This window comes from Triticum dicoccoides, chromosome 5B, assembly GCF_002162155.2.
Source record: "Triticum dicoccoides isolate Atlit2015 ecotype Zavitan chromosome 5B, WEW_v2.0, whole genome shotgun sequence".
Taxonomy (NCBI): domain Eukaryota; kingdom Viridiplantae; phylum Streptophyta; class Magnoliopsida; order Poales; family Poaceae; genus Triticum; species Triticum dicoccoides.
The window spans coordinates 635,933,986-635,949,845 of record NC_041389.1 but is presented as its reverse complement, the minus strand read 5'-3'; the positions used below and the strand labels follow the sequence as shown (position 1 = coordinate 635,949,845).

General features: G+C 49.4%; 2 protein-coding genes across 3 annotated transcripts; one reads left to right on the top strand and one right to left on the bottom strand.

The window, feature by feature from the left end:
• Positions 1-472: 472 nt before the first annotated feature.
• On the top strand, positions 473-1,833 carry LOC119312231 (trihelix transcription factor ASR3-like). Its single transcript, XM_037587961.1, has one exon. It carries the CDS (start codon positions 522-524, stop codon positions 1,614-1,616), a length of 1,095 nt encoding a protein of 364 aa, XP_037443858.1. The 5' UTR covers positions 473-521; the 3' UTR covers positions 1,617-1,833.
• Positions 1,834-2,845: 1,012 nt separating this feature from the next.
• LOC119312229 (E3 ubiquitin protein ligase DRIP2-like) lies at positions 2,846-7,046 on the bottom strand. Of its 2 annotated transcripts, none has more exons than XM_037587959.1 (7): positions 6,790-7,046; positions 5,309-5,408; positions 4,999-5,212; positions 3,990-4,357; positions 3,849-3,899; positions 3,693-3,765; positions 2,846-3,459 (listed from the first exon to the last, which is right to left on the bottom strand). In XM_037587959.1, exons 1-7 carry the CDS (start codon positions 6,962-6,964, stop codon positions 3,250-3,252), a joined length of 1,191 nt encoding a protein of 396 aa, XP_037443856.1. In that variant the 5' UTR covers positions 6,965-7,046; the 3' UTR covers positions 2,846-3,249. The 2 variants fall into 2 exon arrangements, with proteins under 2 accessions (XP_037443856.1, XP_037443857.1); XM_037587960.1 differs by having other exon boundaries at positions 3,990-4,342; positions 6,790-7,044.
• Between the last annotated feature and the right edge of the window lie 8,814 nt (positions 7,047-15,860).

The following is a 15,860-nucleotide window of genomic DNA, read 5'->3' as shown; positions in this document are numbered from 1 at the left end:
GCCACCCCGGCCGCCGTCGTCTGATCTACTCCCTCGTTCCCCGCCTCCTTCGCCTTCGGTTCAGCCATGCACGGACGTACCCCTGCTGCGAAACTGTGGATCTCACCTTCTATCGGGAGAGACCGATGAACCAGCGAGAGTTTTCGTGGACTCTGGCCAGAATCGCCAGAGGATGGGTGGAACCCTAGGAAAACCCTAGGGGATTAGAAAAGAAATAGACAAGCAAAAGACCCACGCGTTCCGCTCGGGCTTTATAACTGGTGTGCCGGACCAATCCCCCCGTGGCTAGGCCTTCGGGCCGGCACTGCCCTTTTATATAAAAGGGCCTACAAGGGCCGTGCCATGTCAGGCCCTTTTGCAGCCGCTCCGGCCCACGTGACCCTTTTACACAACCCGCTTCATTCGCTCAAAAAGAAGAAAAAACACCACCCGCTTCAACGCCGTCAAATCGACTTCCGCCCACAATCCCTAAAAAAAAACTTGCGCCCACCAAATCACGCGTTCCCCACTCCGTTCCCCTCATGTCCAGCGCCGGCGACCCCGCCGGCGCGGCGGCCGCGGCGGCGCCCAACCCGTCGGTGCGCGCCCCGAGGCTGCCCCGCTGGACGCGGCAGGAGATACTGGTGCTCATCGAGGGCAAGCGCATGGTTGAAGTCCGCGGCGGCGTGCGCGGCGGGAGGGGGCGCCTGGCGGCGGCGGCGGCGGCCGGGGCTACAGGGGAGACGGCGGCAGCGGCGCTGGAGCCCAAGTGGTCCGCGGTCGCGGAGTACTGCCGGCGGCATGGCGTGGAGAGGGGGGCCGTGCAGTGCCGGAAGCGGTGGAGCAACCTCGCTGGGGACTGGAAGAAGATAAAGGAGTGGGAGCGGGCGGCAGCCGGCGCGCGGGAGCCCTCGTTCTGGGCCATGCGCAACGACGCGAGGCGGGAGCGCCGGCTCCCTGGGTTCTTCGACCGCGAGGTGTACGGCATACTCGAAGGTCGAGGTCGGGGGGTCGTCGCCGGCAGCAGCTCCGGCGGTGGTGCCGCCGTGGAGGAAGTAGGGGTGGTGCGCATGGAGGAGGATGATGAGGAGGAGGAGACAGGGGAGGAGGAAGAGGAGAGAGGGAAGGGGAAGGAGGTGGCAGTGGCAGTGGCAGTGAAGGAGACCGTGTTTGACAGTGGCCGGCCCGCCGGGGAGGAGGTGCTCTTCTCGGAGGACGAAGAGGAGGAAGATGCTGAGACGCCAGAGGCGACTCCCGCACCACCGCCGGCGGTCATCGCCCTGCCGATTTCCGAGAATTCAGAGGCATCAAGGCAGCAGAGCGCACAGCAAGGCACAACAAAAGGCAGGCAAGGAGGGCATCAAGGCAGCACCAAGACAGCAGGCTCACCGACACTGCAGCAGAGTGGGGAGAAGAGGCGGCGAACCGGCGACGACGGTGAGCCCAGAGCAGAAGGCATAGCAGACAAGCTGCTGGAGATCCTAGAGCGGAACAGCCAGATCATGACGGCGCAGCTGGAGGCGCAGAACGTGAACTCGGAGCGCGACCGGGAGGAGAGGAGAGAGCAGGCCAACAGCCTGGCCGTCGTGCTCGGCAGGCTCGCCGATGCTCTTGGCAGGATCGCCGATAAGCTCTAGCTGCCTGGAGCTGGAGCTGCATGCCTGGACAGAAGAAGTTGGGTGTACAGATTGGTATAGGAGGATGATTGCTCTCCTGGCATTTGATTCCTTTTTCTCTTTGTGATGAACTTGTTCCGGAATTCAGTCCGGAAGGGTGGGGATTTATCATGTATGTAGAGTGATAAGGTTATATATAATATCTATACTGTAATTCAGGTGATCTGATTCTTAACTAGAGTGATCTTGATTGTGTATGCGTCATTTGCTGAAATGGAAATATGTATCTTTTGCTGAGTAAAAAAAAATGTTTCTAAGCTTATTTGCCCTGTCACAAGTGTGCTGCATCGTTAAGATCAACCTCAATCGATCAGGGATGGATATCAACCCAAAGTGTTTCCTATGCAACAGAGATTTCGAAGACTTTGGGCATCTGTTTTTTCAGGTGCAAATTAGTGAAGCAAGTGTAGAGAGAATGTGGATTGGAAGAACAAAGGGTGATCCCTAGCTCCAAAGTAAATCAATGCTAGAGAGGCGATGATCTGATGGAATGGAAGGAATCTGCAGCATGAAGGAGGAGGACGGGATTTGCATTATAGTGTTGTTGATGTGGACATGGTGGAATGAACTCAACAAAATCCAGAGAAGTGGGAAAGGCAAAAAATTCTGGAGAAGAAGTGTGGATGATGATCAAACACCGGACAGCGGAATTCCTGGAATATCAGTTCCAGGCTGCGGGTGAAGCACTTCCGATCGCCAGAGTCCGGAATGGGCAAGGTGCTCCTGGAAGCTGATGATATGGAGTTGAAGCAGCGTATGGAGGCTGAAAGCTCTACTTCGTCGCGATTTTTCAAGATGTGAAGACTTTTGCTAGACTTCACTTTCTGAATTTCAAAGTCATGTACTGTGCAAGAACATGTAATGATGTTGCTCATGACCTTTCAGGCTTCAGCAATGGGGCAGCAAGAGGATAAACAGTCCAGTTCCCATATGCCAGATGTAACGGCCCTGTGCCTTTGTAATGTCTTTATTGGAGAGCAATTTAGCTCTATGAACTACTCCCTCTGTAAAGAAATATATGAGTGTTTAGATTACTAAAGCAGTGATCTAAACGCTCTTATATTTCTTTACGGAGGAAGTAGTAGTTGTTTAAATGCAAGGTTATGCATTAAAAAGACATCAGCCAACAAATTGGCCATTTGGAGCTACAAAGGCAAAGAAATTACTTGTAACTTGCAAGACAGTATCCATCAATCAATATCAGCACTCCATACGCTACTCCATATATAACCAAATTTCCGGTTCGACGACAACTTGTACAAGAGCTTACAGTAAAAATAGTGCTACAAACATTACAGAGGCACACCATAAAGGCTTCAAGTCCAGTTACAGCAGCACTCAACAACTCAACACAGGATTACAAACACGCATAGGTACAGCTACTCCGTCAGGTGAAGAAAAATGGTAAAGAACAACAGATCAAATCAGAATCCCCGCAAGGCATGTGAACCGAACATCTATCTACATATCACAAGGCAAGGTGAGCCGAGCTGAGCCTCGCAAGGTTGGCATCAATGCGGCACCAACCAGAGGGCTCTGAAATAGACGGCTGGAGTGAGGCCGAACTGGTTCGGGCATGAGGCGGCGCTCTGGGTCAGCCATGGTGACTTTCAGGTGGTGGCGGTGGTGTTGGGGGTGTGGGCAGCTCCGGCCTGCTGTAGAACACGGTCGTGATGAACCCGGTGGCAGGGGAGCCCACGGACGACCGCACCCAACCGTTCGGTCCTTTGTCCAGATAGCAGTCCGTTATGTCATGCAGGGTGATTGCTGGGTCAACTTTCTTGCCAGCGCACATCAACTCCACCTGCAAGCACACCATAGGTCGATACATATGGAAAATATTGAAAGCTATCACTTGCTAGGAGGTTTTGATGAACCGAGACAATGCTTCTCTCATTCTATAAATGGGATTTGTGATTACGCCCAAAAGAGGCAAAAGGATGTCCGACACAAATTCGGACTGCAAGCTGGGAACAATAATTTGAGTTTTCTCTCAGGTCTAGCTTATCGCTGACACTGGGAGAAGGGAAAACATACCTCAGCTTCACTTGAAAGATTGAGTTTCTGCACAAGGTACTTTTGTATGAAGGAAGCAGGCAATTCAACATCCCTGGATCAATGTGATAAAGGCGCAAGTTAGCGCAAACTTAACATATTGTGTTTGTACATGAAACAGTAGCCTGGATAACTCACTTGATCCTCAAAAATTTTGTAGGTAGCTGCGGTAAAGGAGGTTGTCCCTTCCTGAAACAAATGAAAACACCAAAAGCATGATTTCTGTGTTTCCTTCAAAAGGTACAATAAACGTCGTAAGAGAAGTCTAGTGCTTCTTACTGGTCAAAAGCAGCCACTAGATAGAACCATAATGCTTGCAATCTTCTCTTTTTCCTAGGTTGTTTGGCCTTGAATATTTCCTTTTTCCCCTTCAGAGTGAACACTTTCTTGCTTCCAGTCTTCTTCACTAGATTCTCCTTTTTTGTCGGGTGTTCCTTAGACTCCAACAAGCGTTTCAAGAGGCTAGCCTTTGCTTCATTGGAAGGAGCACCATGCTCTGGATCATCAGACTTGATTCCAGTTCTATTGTCCTCTTCGGAACCTGATTTGATAGATTTTTTACTTTTACCAACTCTAATATGAGAGGCCAAAGGTTTCCATCCTCCAACTTTCTTTGTTGCATCTTTACTGCCCTGCAAGGTAGAATACTGCATATAAATCATGTAAAGCACGAAAAAAATAACTAACCAGATATGACTTATACATTCAAAAAGAGTGAAACCCAAACATAGACCAATACATACACTGCAGGGTCTGAAGGGTGTGGACAATACTTCCCTCACAAACAGTTATTGCATTTGATGCATTCATAAATGACATTAAGGTTCGAACACAAATTTTAACGGCACTGTGCATCATATGTGTATAGAAAACTAATAAGAGTTCAAGACAAACACAAAGACTGTGTTGTGCATCTATCGTAATGTCACCAGCCGATACGTACATGTGTACACACAGTAAATCTCACCATGGTTGATTGAAAAGAGTCAACTAAATCGATGTTTGTATGATCCCGTGCACAGTCGATGTTGATGCTACTCAATTACGACCTATATGATTAAACAAGAAACCTCAAATGCACATAAACACTTCAGGTACCAAACAAACAAAGGATCAAAGAGGCTCATGCTCTATTCATTTAGCATACCAGACATACAATGTATAAAGAAGTGCCCAGAACCAAGATGTGCCCAAGAGAATAAACTCAATCGATATGTTTTAGCCCCAAAGTAGTCACATAGTGCTGCTACAAAATTACAGCCTTCAGATTAAAACAAAAGCTACATACCAAAGACAAGCTGCGTAAGCACGAAGCTTTTGTTCTCCTCTTTGTGAGGCATTTCTGTATAGACACCCGAGGACCATGGACTGTCAGTGAAGATAGAGATCGTTCTTTTCTCTTGACAGGTGATTCGACCGGTGATATGGCTTCTTGGTCCACAACCTTCCGTCTTTTAGAAGGAAATATCTTTGACCTCACATATTGTAGGCTGTGATCAACTCTGAACAGAAAATTGATTGACATGAACCATAAGCTTAAGTTGTTTTTAAAAAAACTGACAATAATGTCTGCTTGTGATATGTAGGTTGAGACAAACCTGAGTTTCTCCTCTGGAGCACAGCCTAAATCAATGTTGCATGTAGGGCAGTAGCAGATCTCCTTATCGATGAACTCCTTAGATATGCACTTTCTGCAAACTGATCAAAGGTATAAATCAATGGTTGAAGCACAAAAATGGAAGAACCAATTAAGATTTTACACATAATTTCTGAAGAGCTGTTTTTTACAGTAACCTTAAAAGGCTCAAACACACAGAAATCTAAGAAGATAACTGAAAATGCTCGCTCCTTTCCAAAGATAGATGAAGAACTGCTTTGCAATCTCCAATACGCAACTTTAACCATTATTGTTTTTAGGGAAATACAAGCAATATATTACAAAAAAGTTATTATTGTCAAACTAATTTTCATGACAATCAAATGGTCTAGTCTACACCTAACCAGCCTAAACAACTTTTCCTGACAAGTAATGAAGTTGAAGATGCCATAGTAGATCCACCAATCACAATCTTTATACATTTCTAGTAACTTTCTGTACAGTTAGCTGGTGACCTCACTGTCTCCTGTTTTTTGCTAACAATAATACTCACACGAACAATTTCCTTATGACGCAGTACTATAAAATTCTATGGGAGACAACAGTCTTCATCATCCACTCCATTGACCGCCACCAAAATGCTTCCATTTTGTCCTAATCACAATTAAAATGGTTTATATGACAGAGAAAACTATGCATTTCAAACCTAAACAGGTTTATTTAATGAAATGTACCTACGACCTCGGTTTGTTGGCTGAAAATTTTAACCCTTTCCGGTACCGCGACAGGCTCATGAACTACGAACACAAAAATAACACCTAGGCCCCCTATCATCACAAATCCCTAGCAACCATTCAAGTAACTATTAAGCCTGAAACAAGTTGCCTACAGCCTCTTGGCAAACCATAATTCATCTGATTTCACTCGGATCACTGGCCATGCTCAAAATCACACTGTGGTTCGGGCACCCAGTCACTAATGTTATCTCCTAAATGGGCGAAACACTCGCAAAACGCATGAGCAGCAAACCCATACTTGCGGTCCTGGGGGAGTTAGTAGAAGTTAGCCTCTCCGCGACAAGCTAACAGAGCATGTATGTATCAAAGCTACCACCTTTCCACATCAGACATTCAGACGAGCATACCTGTTGCATATATCCTCTATAATAACCCATACAACCCATACAACGAAATTGCAAATTCTCTGACGAGACAGCCAACGCGTCCACCTTCCACGCGCAGCACCCAGAACCGCACACAAATCGCAGCGCGTGGGAAAATATCGACGCGCGCCGCCACCTTTCCGCGCGCCGCCTCAGACGCGCCGGGGCCAGGGATCACCGCGGCAGGCGCACGGAACGGCCGAAGCAAAGCAGCCGCCTTCCACGCCATAATTCGGTCACATCGCGCTACGGTCGCAGGCGAGAGAGCAAGAAAAAAACCGTGGAGCCGGGAGGGGGCGGGAGCGGTGGGGGGGACTCACAGGTGTGGAGGCACTCGGTGATGGTGGCGGCGTCGCGGAGCAGGCGGCGGCAGAGCGGGCAGGTGAGGCACGCCACCAGGGCCGCGCGCTTCACCATCACGACGCCCGCGCCCGCGCCCCCGCCCCCGCCGTCTCCGCCGGACGGCGCGGGGCACGCCAGCACGGCGTTCTGCATGCCAGCCGGCGAGGGCTTCTCCTCGCAGCTCCGCCGGAGCGGACCGGACCGGACGCGAGCACGACCGGACGGAACCCACCTCTGCGACAGCGACAGTGACGGCCGCTGTGTCGAATGTCGATCGATCCCAGGCGACGTGTCGGCCGAGGTCTAGGTCGCCGTGGACCCAGCCCACTCGCCCCCACCCTGGCCCGAGCCCACCAGCCCATCCACCGCCCACCGCCGGCCCGGCCCGGCCCATAAACCCGCAGTCCTCGAGCCTCTTAACCACTCGCGTGGCGTGAATGCTTCACGTGGAGCACACTAATCCACACTCCCAGATCCGGAAGCCTCGGCGACCCAACGCCTCCCACCCACCACGCGCCGCCCCGCCGCCCCGCCGGAGCGCCGCCATGGAGGACACCCAGCGCTGGGCGTCGCTGATGCCGGAGCTGGTCGACCGCGTCGCCAACCTGCTTCTCGACACCGCCGACGTCGACTGCTACATGGCGCTCCGCGCCGTCTGCCACAGCTGGCGCGCGGCCACGGCCGACCCGGGGGGCACGCTGGAGCCGCGCTTCCGGCCGCGCGGCTGGGTCATGCTCGACTACCCGTCCCACGGCGTCGACGCGCGCCTCCTCGTCAACACCGCCACGGGCCGCTTCCACGGCCGGCGCATGCCGCTCCTCCGCCCCTACTTCGTCGTCTCCGTCACCGCCGACGGGCTGCTCGTGCTGGCCGCCAGGGACCCGCCGCACGCCGCCTGCGTGCTCCACCCCTTCACGGGCCACATGGTCCGCTTCGCGGCCCGCATGCGCGCCCACGTGCTCGCCGCCGCCGTCTCCGGCTCCGCCCCGCCCTACCTCGTCCTCTACTGCCAGGACACCATGAAGCTCTACAGGGCCGCCCCCGACAGCAAGGAGTTCGTCAGGTACAAGAAGAGGCACGCGTACCCTCTGGTGAGGAAGGCCGTGCAGGGCCTCGTCGCCGTGGACGGCCACCAGGGGCAGCTGCCGCCGCTCCCGCCCGCGGTGGTCGCCAAGATCGCCGATCTGATGAGCCCTTTCAACGACGTGCCCGCCGACGTGCCGGCCGAGGAGATCGACACCGCCTCCTGGAAGCGCTGCTTCGTGGTGGAGTCCGCCGGGGAAACGCTGGTGGTCTTCAAGCTGGAGAGCCGCGTGGAGGTCTTCAAGATGGACATGGCCGCGAGCACGCTGGAGCGCGTCAAGAGCATCGGCAGCCGCGCCATCTTCGCCGGCGGCTGTCACAGGTGCGTCTGCCTCGACGCCGACAAGTTCCCGTCCATCGAAGCCAACTGCGTGTACTTCACGGACCGTCTGGGCTCGGAGTCCACCGACATGTACCGCCTGAACGAGAACGACGGGGAGCAATGTGAGAGCGTGGTGATGAGCGCTGCAAGCGGAGGCGCGCCGTCCGTGAAGCTGAACCTGCCGGCCTTCCTGTGCCATCCTATGACCGCGCACCCGTTCACCATCATCCAGCTGCTCTCCATCTACGCTTTCAACATGCAGTCTGGTCAGGTGACCCAGGTCGTGGAGGAGGAAGATCGTATCCTTGAGAAGCTCCGGACTGGTGAAATGTCCTTCTCTGACCTTCTCCGGTCCTGTCAAGCCGATTCCGACGATGCCGACGATTGAGCGAAGACTGATTCAGCATAGATACCGACGAAGATCGTATTTTGTCAAGCTTCATATGGTTAATCCATTGCAGTCGTGGTTTCTTTAATGTTCTGTTGATGAGCCTTAAAAAGTGTATCAATGCAATGCACCGTCTTTTTTATTATGCAAGCTTTCTCGTAGTAATTCAATCTGGTGATTTGGCGATACAAGTGTATATCATGTTCATTCCAGTTGACGCGTGGCGGCAACTTTAGTTGTTAAAACATGGCAACTTTGTCTTAGTTCATTTTTTTGTCAGAAAATTATCATGTTTGCTAACCACGCGTGATCTTAAGTTGCCATGAAAAATGTTCGGGTTGCCATGCTTAAAATCCAAATGTTTGGGATTTATCATTTTCGTAACTTTATCAAAGTGGTAACTTGTTTTCACTCTTCCTTTTCATTATCTATTTGTGCTTATGTAGCCTCGGTCTTTGCGAAAATTGCTTTTGGTGGAGGTCGGTTTTTTAAAAGCTCAAAATTCCCAAAATTTCATATTTTTACATTTAAAAAAATCTGAAAAAAAATAAAGACATATATGGAGCTAACACACATGTGTGTATATTTCCAGGACGAAATACGTTGAAATGAGGGCTGTTTAAAAAAGAAAAATATATGGCCTTTTAACACATGATACTATTCATCACAAAAGTCCATGAATTTGTTCTTTTTGCAGAGATCGCATCTCAACGTATTTCATCCTGAAATTTTACACACATACACATCACATCCTTGTATACTTGTACAATATTTTTCAGACTTTTTTGAAATAGAAAAATATGAATTTTGATTTTTTGAAAAAAAGGGCCTCCATGGAGGCCGAGCTCCAAAATGTTGTTCTCCAGTCTTTGTCTATTGTTTCATTCTTCTCTAAATCTCTATCATGCTCTCTCTATTTTTCTTTCCTGAGGAGTGCTCACTAGTAGAAAAAGGGTCAAATCTGAGATACATTAGTACAGGTTTGCATTTGAGCCGGCACTAACATTAGTGTCGGTTCAAATGGCTAGGCGGGAGGAGATCTTTAGTACCGATTCAATGCGATTAGTACCGGTTCATGCCACGAACCGGTACTAAAGGTGCTGGCCGACCACCAGCATCTTTTGTACCGGTTTGTGGCATGAACCGGTAGTAAAGAGGTGGTGGCAGGGGCTATTTTTAGTCCCACCTCGCTCCCCTAGCAAGATTTTTACCACCTTAAATATGTTACTTCTCAAACTATCACAAGCATTTGGTCTTCATTGAACTCTATGTGTAGGATCTGTGGCTGCAATAGGAGTCTTCGCCGGTTCTTAAATCGGGGTAGATCCCTATTGACAATTTAGATTCTATATAAAAAGATCATTGATGATCAATGTATTTTTTATGTACTTCTCTGTAGCAGTAGCGCGTTTTGGCTGAAAGGCGGTACTGATCAATGTAGGCTGCAATATGAGTCTTCGCCTGATCTAGCTTCTAGCGCTAGCGGACTTCCTTCCGCCGCCGGCCTTCGGCGGCTCCCCTCCGCGAGCGACTTCGGTCGACGGTGGTGAGGGGGTCGCCGGATCCACGCGTGTGGATCATTTTTTAGGCTCTCATAGTTTAGGTTTTAGGTTGTTCATCGTTTTTGCTTCGGCGGCGGCGATGACGCCGCTGAATAAAGTTTCTTCAGATCCTACTCCGATGAGGCGATCGGTCCTATGGTTGGGGATGGGTTTGGAAATCAGTCTGTTACGTTCAAGCAAGGATGGCGTGGCGGCGGCGACATCCTCGTGGTGGACCTGTGTCCTCGGGCTTCGCCGTTGCAACGGCGTTTGCTCCAGCACCGGCGCGGAGCTTGGGAGGTAGTCCAGGAGCGGATGCAGATTGTGGTCTGTATCGGCGGCATCTGGAAGATGGTGGATCATGTGCTGGGTTCGTGGTTCGTGGATGACAGGTATGGTTTTCTCCTCCAGCGTCTTAGTCGTGTGGGGCTGCCAGATCTGGAGTTCGATGGCGTGTCCGGGGTGTTGCCCCGGTCTGATTCGTTCAACGGTAATGGTTTTGCTTTTGGTGAACCACCTCGGAGGTCCGCAAAGCTGCATATCAACGATGGAGCCGCTTCGAGCTCAGGTGTGAAGGTGATTGTCATTGTTTTCTTTGGTGGCTGCTATGGTGGTACCGGAGGCCTATGACGGGCGTTGGTGTCAAGTTCAAAGGTTTCTTCGGTCTTGATTGTAATTTTATTTCGTGTACAAACTGGACAATCTCTTTTGGAGTATCAGGATTTCAGACGAGAACTCATCTGTTACACGGGCGCTTCATTTTTTCTAAACTTATTTGAACTCCAGACTTTTTTTGAGCCGGCATTATGCAGCATTCGAAGCGACGTCATCAATTTGTTTAGATAGCTAAATGACCGTGAAATTGAAAATCAGTCCAACATTATGCAGCATTCGAAGCAACTAAAGCAAAAATATTCACAAAGAAACTAAATACAGCAAAAAAACTACTCAGAAATAAATAGAAGGAAAAAAATAAAGCAGAAAAGAAAATACTATATAAAACAATTACTCAAAAATAAATAATGCAGAAAAGAAAAAACTATATAAAGCAAAAATATTCACAAAGAAACTAAATACAGCAAAAAAACTACTCAGAAATAAATAGAAGAAAAAAATAAAGCAGAAAAGAAAATATATTTTTTTTGACCGTGAAAAGAAAATATTATATAAAAAATTACTCAAAAGTAAATAATGCATAAAAGAAAAAAACTATATAAAAAATAGTTGGGGCGCTGCCAGGTGGGCCTGCCAGACTTAGGGTGTGCAAATTCAGGCCCAGAAGGGCCGACAGGCTCACAGGTCAGCGCGCCCTAGTTAGGCCCAGAAGCCTGCTATATAGAGGAGTTCGAAAGAGCAGCCGCGGCTGGGTTTATAAACCAGTGCGGCTGCCCTTCGCTCGGCAAGGTGGGACTAAACATAGTGCACCGAGGGTGGCAGCGCACGACCATTAGTACCGGTTGGTGGCTCCAACCAGTACTAATGGGTTGGCCTTTAGTACCGGTGGGAGCCACCAACCGGTACTAAAGGCCCTCGTTTCCCGCTGCTTGGTCTGTCCAAAATTGGCCTTTAGTACCGGTTGGTGGCTCCAACCGGTACTAAAGGCCCCTCCTATATATATGGCACTTACGAAAAACCAGTTCCATATCGACCACTTCCTCCACTCGCGCGACATCGCCGCCGCCGTCGTGCCGTCGCCCTCGCCGCCCCCGCCGGACGCCATCGCCCCCGCTGCCCCGTCGTCGCCGTCTCGCACTGTCGATGCCGTCTCGCCCTGTACTACGTCGCCTCGCGATCGCCCACGGCCCGCCGCTCGTGTCGTCGCGCCGCCCCCGTACGCCGCTGCCCTCGTCACCCGTACGCCGCCGCCCCCGTCGCTGCCCGTACGCCACCGCCCCCCGACCACTCTCGTACCCACACATACACACATGCATAGACACACACATACAACACACACATACAACACACATATGTACACACGCATACACACACACACGGTACTACATACACACATATATTTTTTTACTTATTTTCTGTTTTCTATTTTTTTATCATAAAACAGTAAGGCAAAAGCCTTACTGTAGACCTTTTTCATATAAATAGGAGGCAACATAGTCTTTACAATGGTTGTTGGGAGACAACCATGGGAGATCATTGAAAAGTACAAGAAAGAGAAAAAATTATTAGATGTTATCAATCCAAGATGACATGCCCTCCTTTAGACTAGGTTTGGCTCTTAGCATAGTCAATTTGAAAGTTTTGATAAATTCATATCTGCAATCATTGATAGAGCATGGGATTCCTTCAAATATCAGATCATTTCTTTGATTCCATATACTCCAGCATCCAATAATCATAATTTCCATGAAATGGTGTTGTCGATATCTTTGATGAGCTTCAATAATCATATCTTGAATATTTAGGTATGTGTTCCATTCAAGACCAATGTTCCACCAAAAACCCTGGCTGAAAGGACAAGAGAATAGTAGATGCATTTTGTCTTCATTATCTTCAACACCACATAATACACATTGAGTGGAATCAAGTGTTGGGGAACGTTGCATAAAATAAAAAAATTCCTACGTTCACAAAGATCAATCTATGAGTTCATCTAGCAACGAGAAAGGGGAGTGCATCTACATACCCTTGTAGATCGCGAGCGGAAGCGTTCAAGAGAATGAGGTTGAGGGAGTCGTACTCGTCGTGATCCAAATCACCGGAGATCCTAGCGCCGACCGGACGGCACCTACGCGTTCAACACACGTACGGTCAGCGTGATGTCTCCTCCTTCTTGATCCAGCAAGGGGGAAGGAGAGGTTGATGAAGATCCAGCAGCACGACGGCGTGGTGGTGGAGGCAGCAGGGATCCCGGCAGGGCTTCGCCAAGCGTCTGCGGGAGGGAGAGGTGTAGCAAGGGGAAAGGGAGGCGCCAAGAGCATGGGCGCGGCTGCCCTCCCTCCCCCCTCTTTATATAGGCCCCCTAGGAGGGGCGCCGGCCCTAGGAGATCCCATCTCCAAGGGGGGGCGGTGGCCAAGGGGGTGGTTTGCCCCCAAGGCAAGGGGAGGCGCCCCCCCCCCCCACCCTAGGGTTTCCAACCCTAGGCGCAGGAGGGGCCAAGGGAGGGCGCACCAGCCCACCAGGGGCTGGTTCCCCTCCCCACTTCAGCCCATGGGGCCCTTCGGGATAGGTGGCCCCACCCGGTGGACCCCCGGTACCCTTCCGGTGGTCCCGGTACAATACCGGTGACCCCCAAAACTTTCCCGATGGCCGAAACTCGACTTCCCATATATAATTATTTACCTCTGGACCATTCCGAAACTCCTCGTGACGTCTGAGATCTCATCCGGGACTCCGAACAACTTTTGGTTTGCTGCATACTTATATCTCTACAACCCTAGCATCACCCAACCTTAAGTGTGTAGACCCTACGGGTTCGGGAGACACGTAGACATGACCGAGATGGCTCTCCGGTCAATAACCAACAGCGGGATCTGGATACCCATGTTGGCTCCCACATGCTCCTCGATGATCTCATCAGATGAACCACGATGTTGAGGATTCAAGCAACCCCGTATACAATTCCCTTTGTCAATCGGTATGTTACTTGCCCGAGATCCGATCGTCGGTATCCCAATACCTTGTTCAATCTCATTACCGGCAGGTCACTTTACTCGTACCGCAATGCCTGATCCCGTGACCAGACACTTGGTCACTTTGAGCTCGTTATGATGATGCATTACCGAGTGGGCCCAGAGATACCTCTCCATCATACGGAGTGACAAATCCCAGTCTCGATCCGTGTCAACCCAACAGACACTTTTGGAGATACCCGCAGTATACCTTTATAGTCACCCAGTTATGTTGTGATGTTTGGTACACCCAAAGCACTCCTACGGTATCCGAGAGTTACACGATCTCATGGTCTAAGGAAAAGAAACTTGACATTGAAAAAGCTCTAGCAAACGAACTACACGATCTTGTGCTATGCTTAGGATTGGGTCTTGTCCATCACATCATTCTCCTAATGATGTGATCTCGTTATCAATGACATCCAATGTCCATAGTCAGGAAACCATGACTATCTGTTGATTAACGAGCTAGTCAACTAGAGGCTCACTAGGGACATGTTGTGGTCTATGTATTCACACGTATATTACGATTGCCGGATAATACAATTATAGCATGAATAAAAGACAATTATCATGAACAAGGAAATATAATAATAATCCTTTTATTATTGCCTCTAGGGCATATTTCCAACAGTCTCCCACTTGCACTAGAGTCAATAATCTAGTTACATTGTGATGAATCGAATACCCATAGAGTTCTGGTGTTGATCATGTTTTGCTCGCGGAAGAGGTTTAGTCAACAGATCTGCGACATTCAGATCCGTATGTACTTTGCAAATATCTATGTCTCCATCTTGAACATTTTCACGGATGGAGTTGAAATGACGCTTGATGTGCCTGGTCTTCTTGTGAAACCTGGGCTCCTTGGCAAGGGCAATAGCTCCAGTGTTGTCACAGAAAAGAGTGATCGGCCCCGACGCATTGGGTATGACTCCTAGGTCAGTGATGAACTCCTTCATCCATATTGCTTCATGGGCTGCCTCTGAGGCTGCCATGTACTCCGCTTCACATGTAGATCCCGCCACGACGCTCTACTTGCAACTGCACCAACTTACTGCTCCACGATTCAACATATACACGTATCCGGTTTGTGACTTAGAGTCATCTAGATCTGTGTCGAAGCTAGCGTCGACGTAACCCTTTACGACGAGCTCTTCATCACCTCCATAGACGAGAAACATGTCCTTTGTCCTTTTCAGGTACTTCAGGATATTCTTGACCGGTGTCCAGTGTTTCTTGCCGGGATTACTTTGGTACCTTCCTACCAAACTTACGGCAAGGTTTACATCAGGTCTGGTACACAGCATGGCATACATAATAGATCCTATGGCTGATGCATAGGGGATGACACTCATCTCTTCTTTATCTTCTGTCGTGGTCGGGCATTGAGCCGAGCTCAATCTCACACCTTGCAATACAGGCAAGAACCCTTTCTTGGACTGATCCATATTGAACTTCTTCAATATCTTATCAAGGTATGTGCTTTGTGAAAGACCTATGAGGCGTCTCGATCTATCCTTATAGATCTTGATGCCTAGTATGTTCTCCAAGGTCCTTCATTGAAAAACACTTATTCAAGTAGGCCTTAATGCTGTCCAAAAGTTCTATATCATTTCCCATCAAAAGTATGTCATCTACATATAATATGAGAAATGCTACAGAGCTCCCACTCGCTTTCTTGTAAACACAGGCTTCTCCACAAGTCTGCATAAACCCAAACACTTTGATCATCTCATCAAAGCGAATGTTCCAACTCCGAGATGCTTGCACCAGCCCATAAATGGATCGCTGGAGCTTGCACACCTTGTTAGCATTCTTAGGATTGACAAAACCTTCCGGCTACATCATATACAGTTCTTCCTTAAGATGTCCGTTAAGGAATGCCGTTTTGACGTCCATCTGCCATATCTCATAATCATAGTATGCGGCAATTGCTAACATGATTCGGACGGACTTCAACTTCGCTACGGGAGAGAATGTCTCATCGTAGTCAACCCCTTGAACTTGTCGATAACCCTTAGCAACAAGTCGAGCTTTATAGATGGTAACATTACCATCCGCGTCCGTCTTCTTCTTAAAGATCCATTT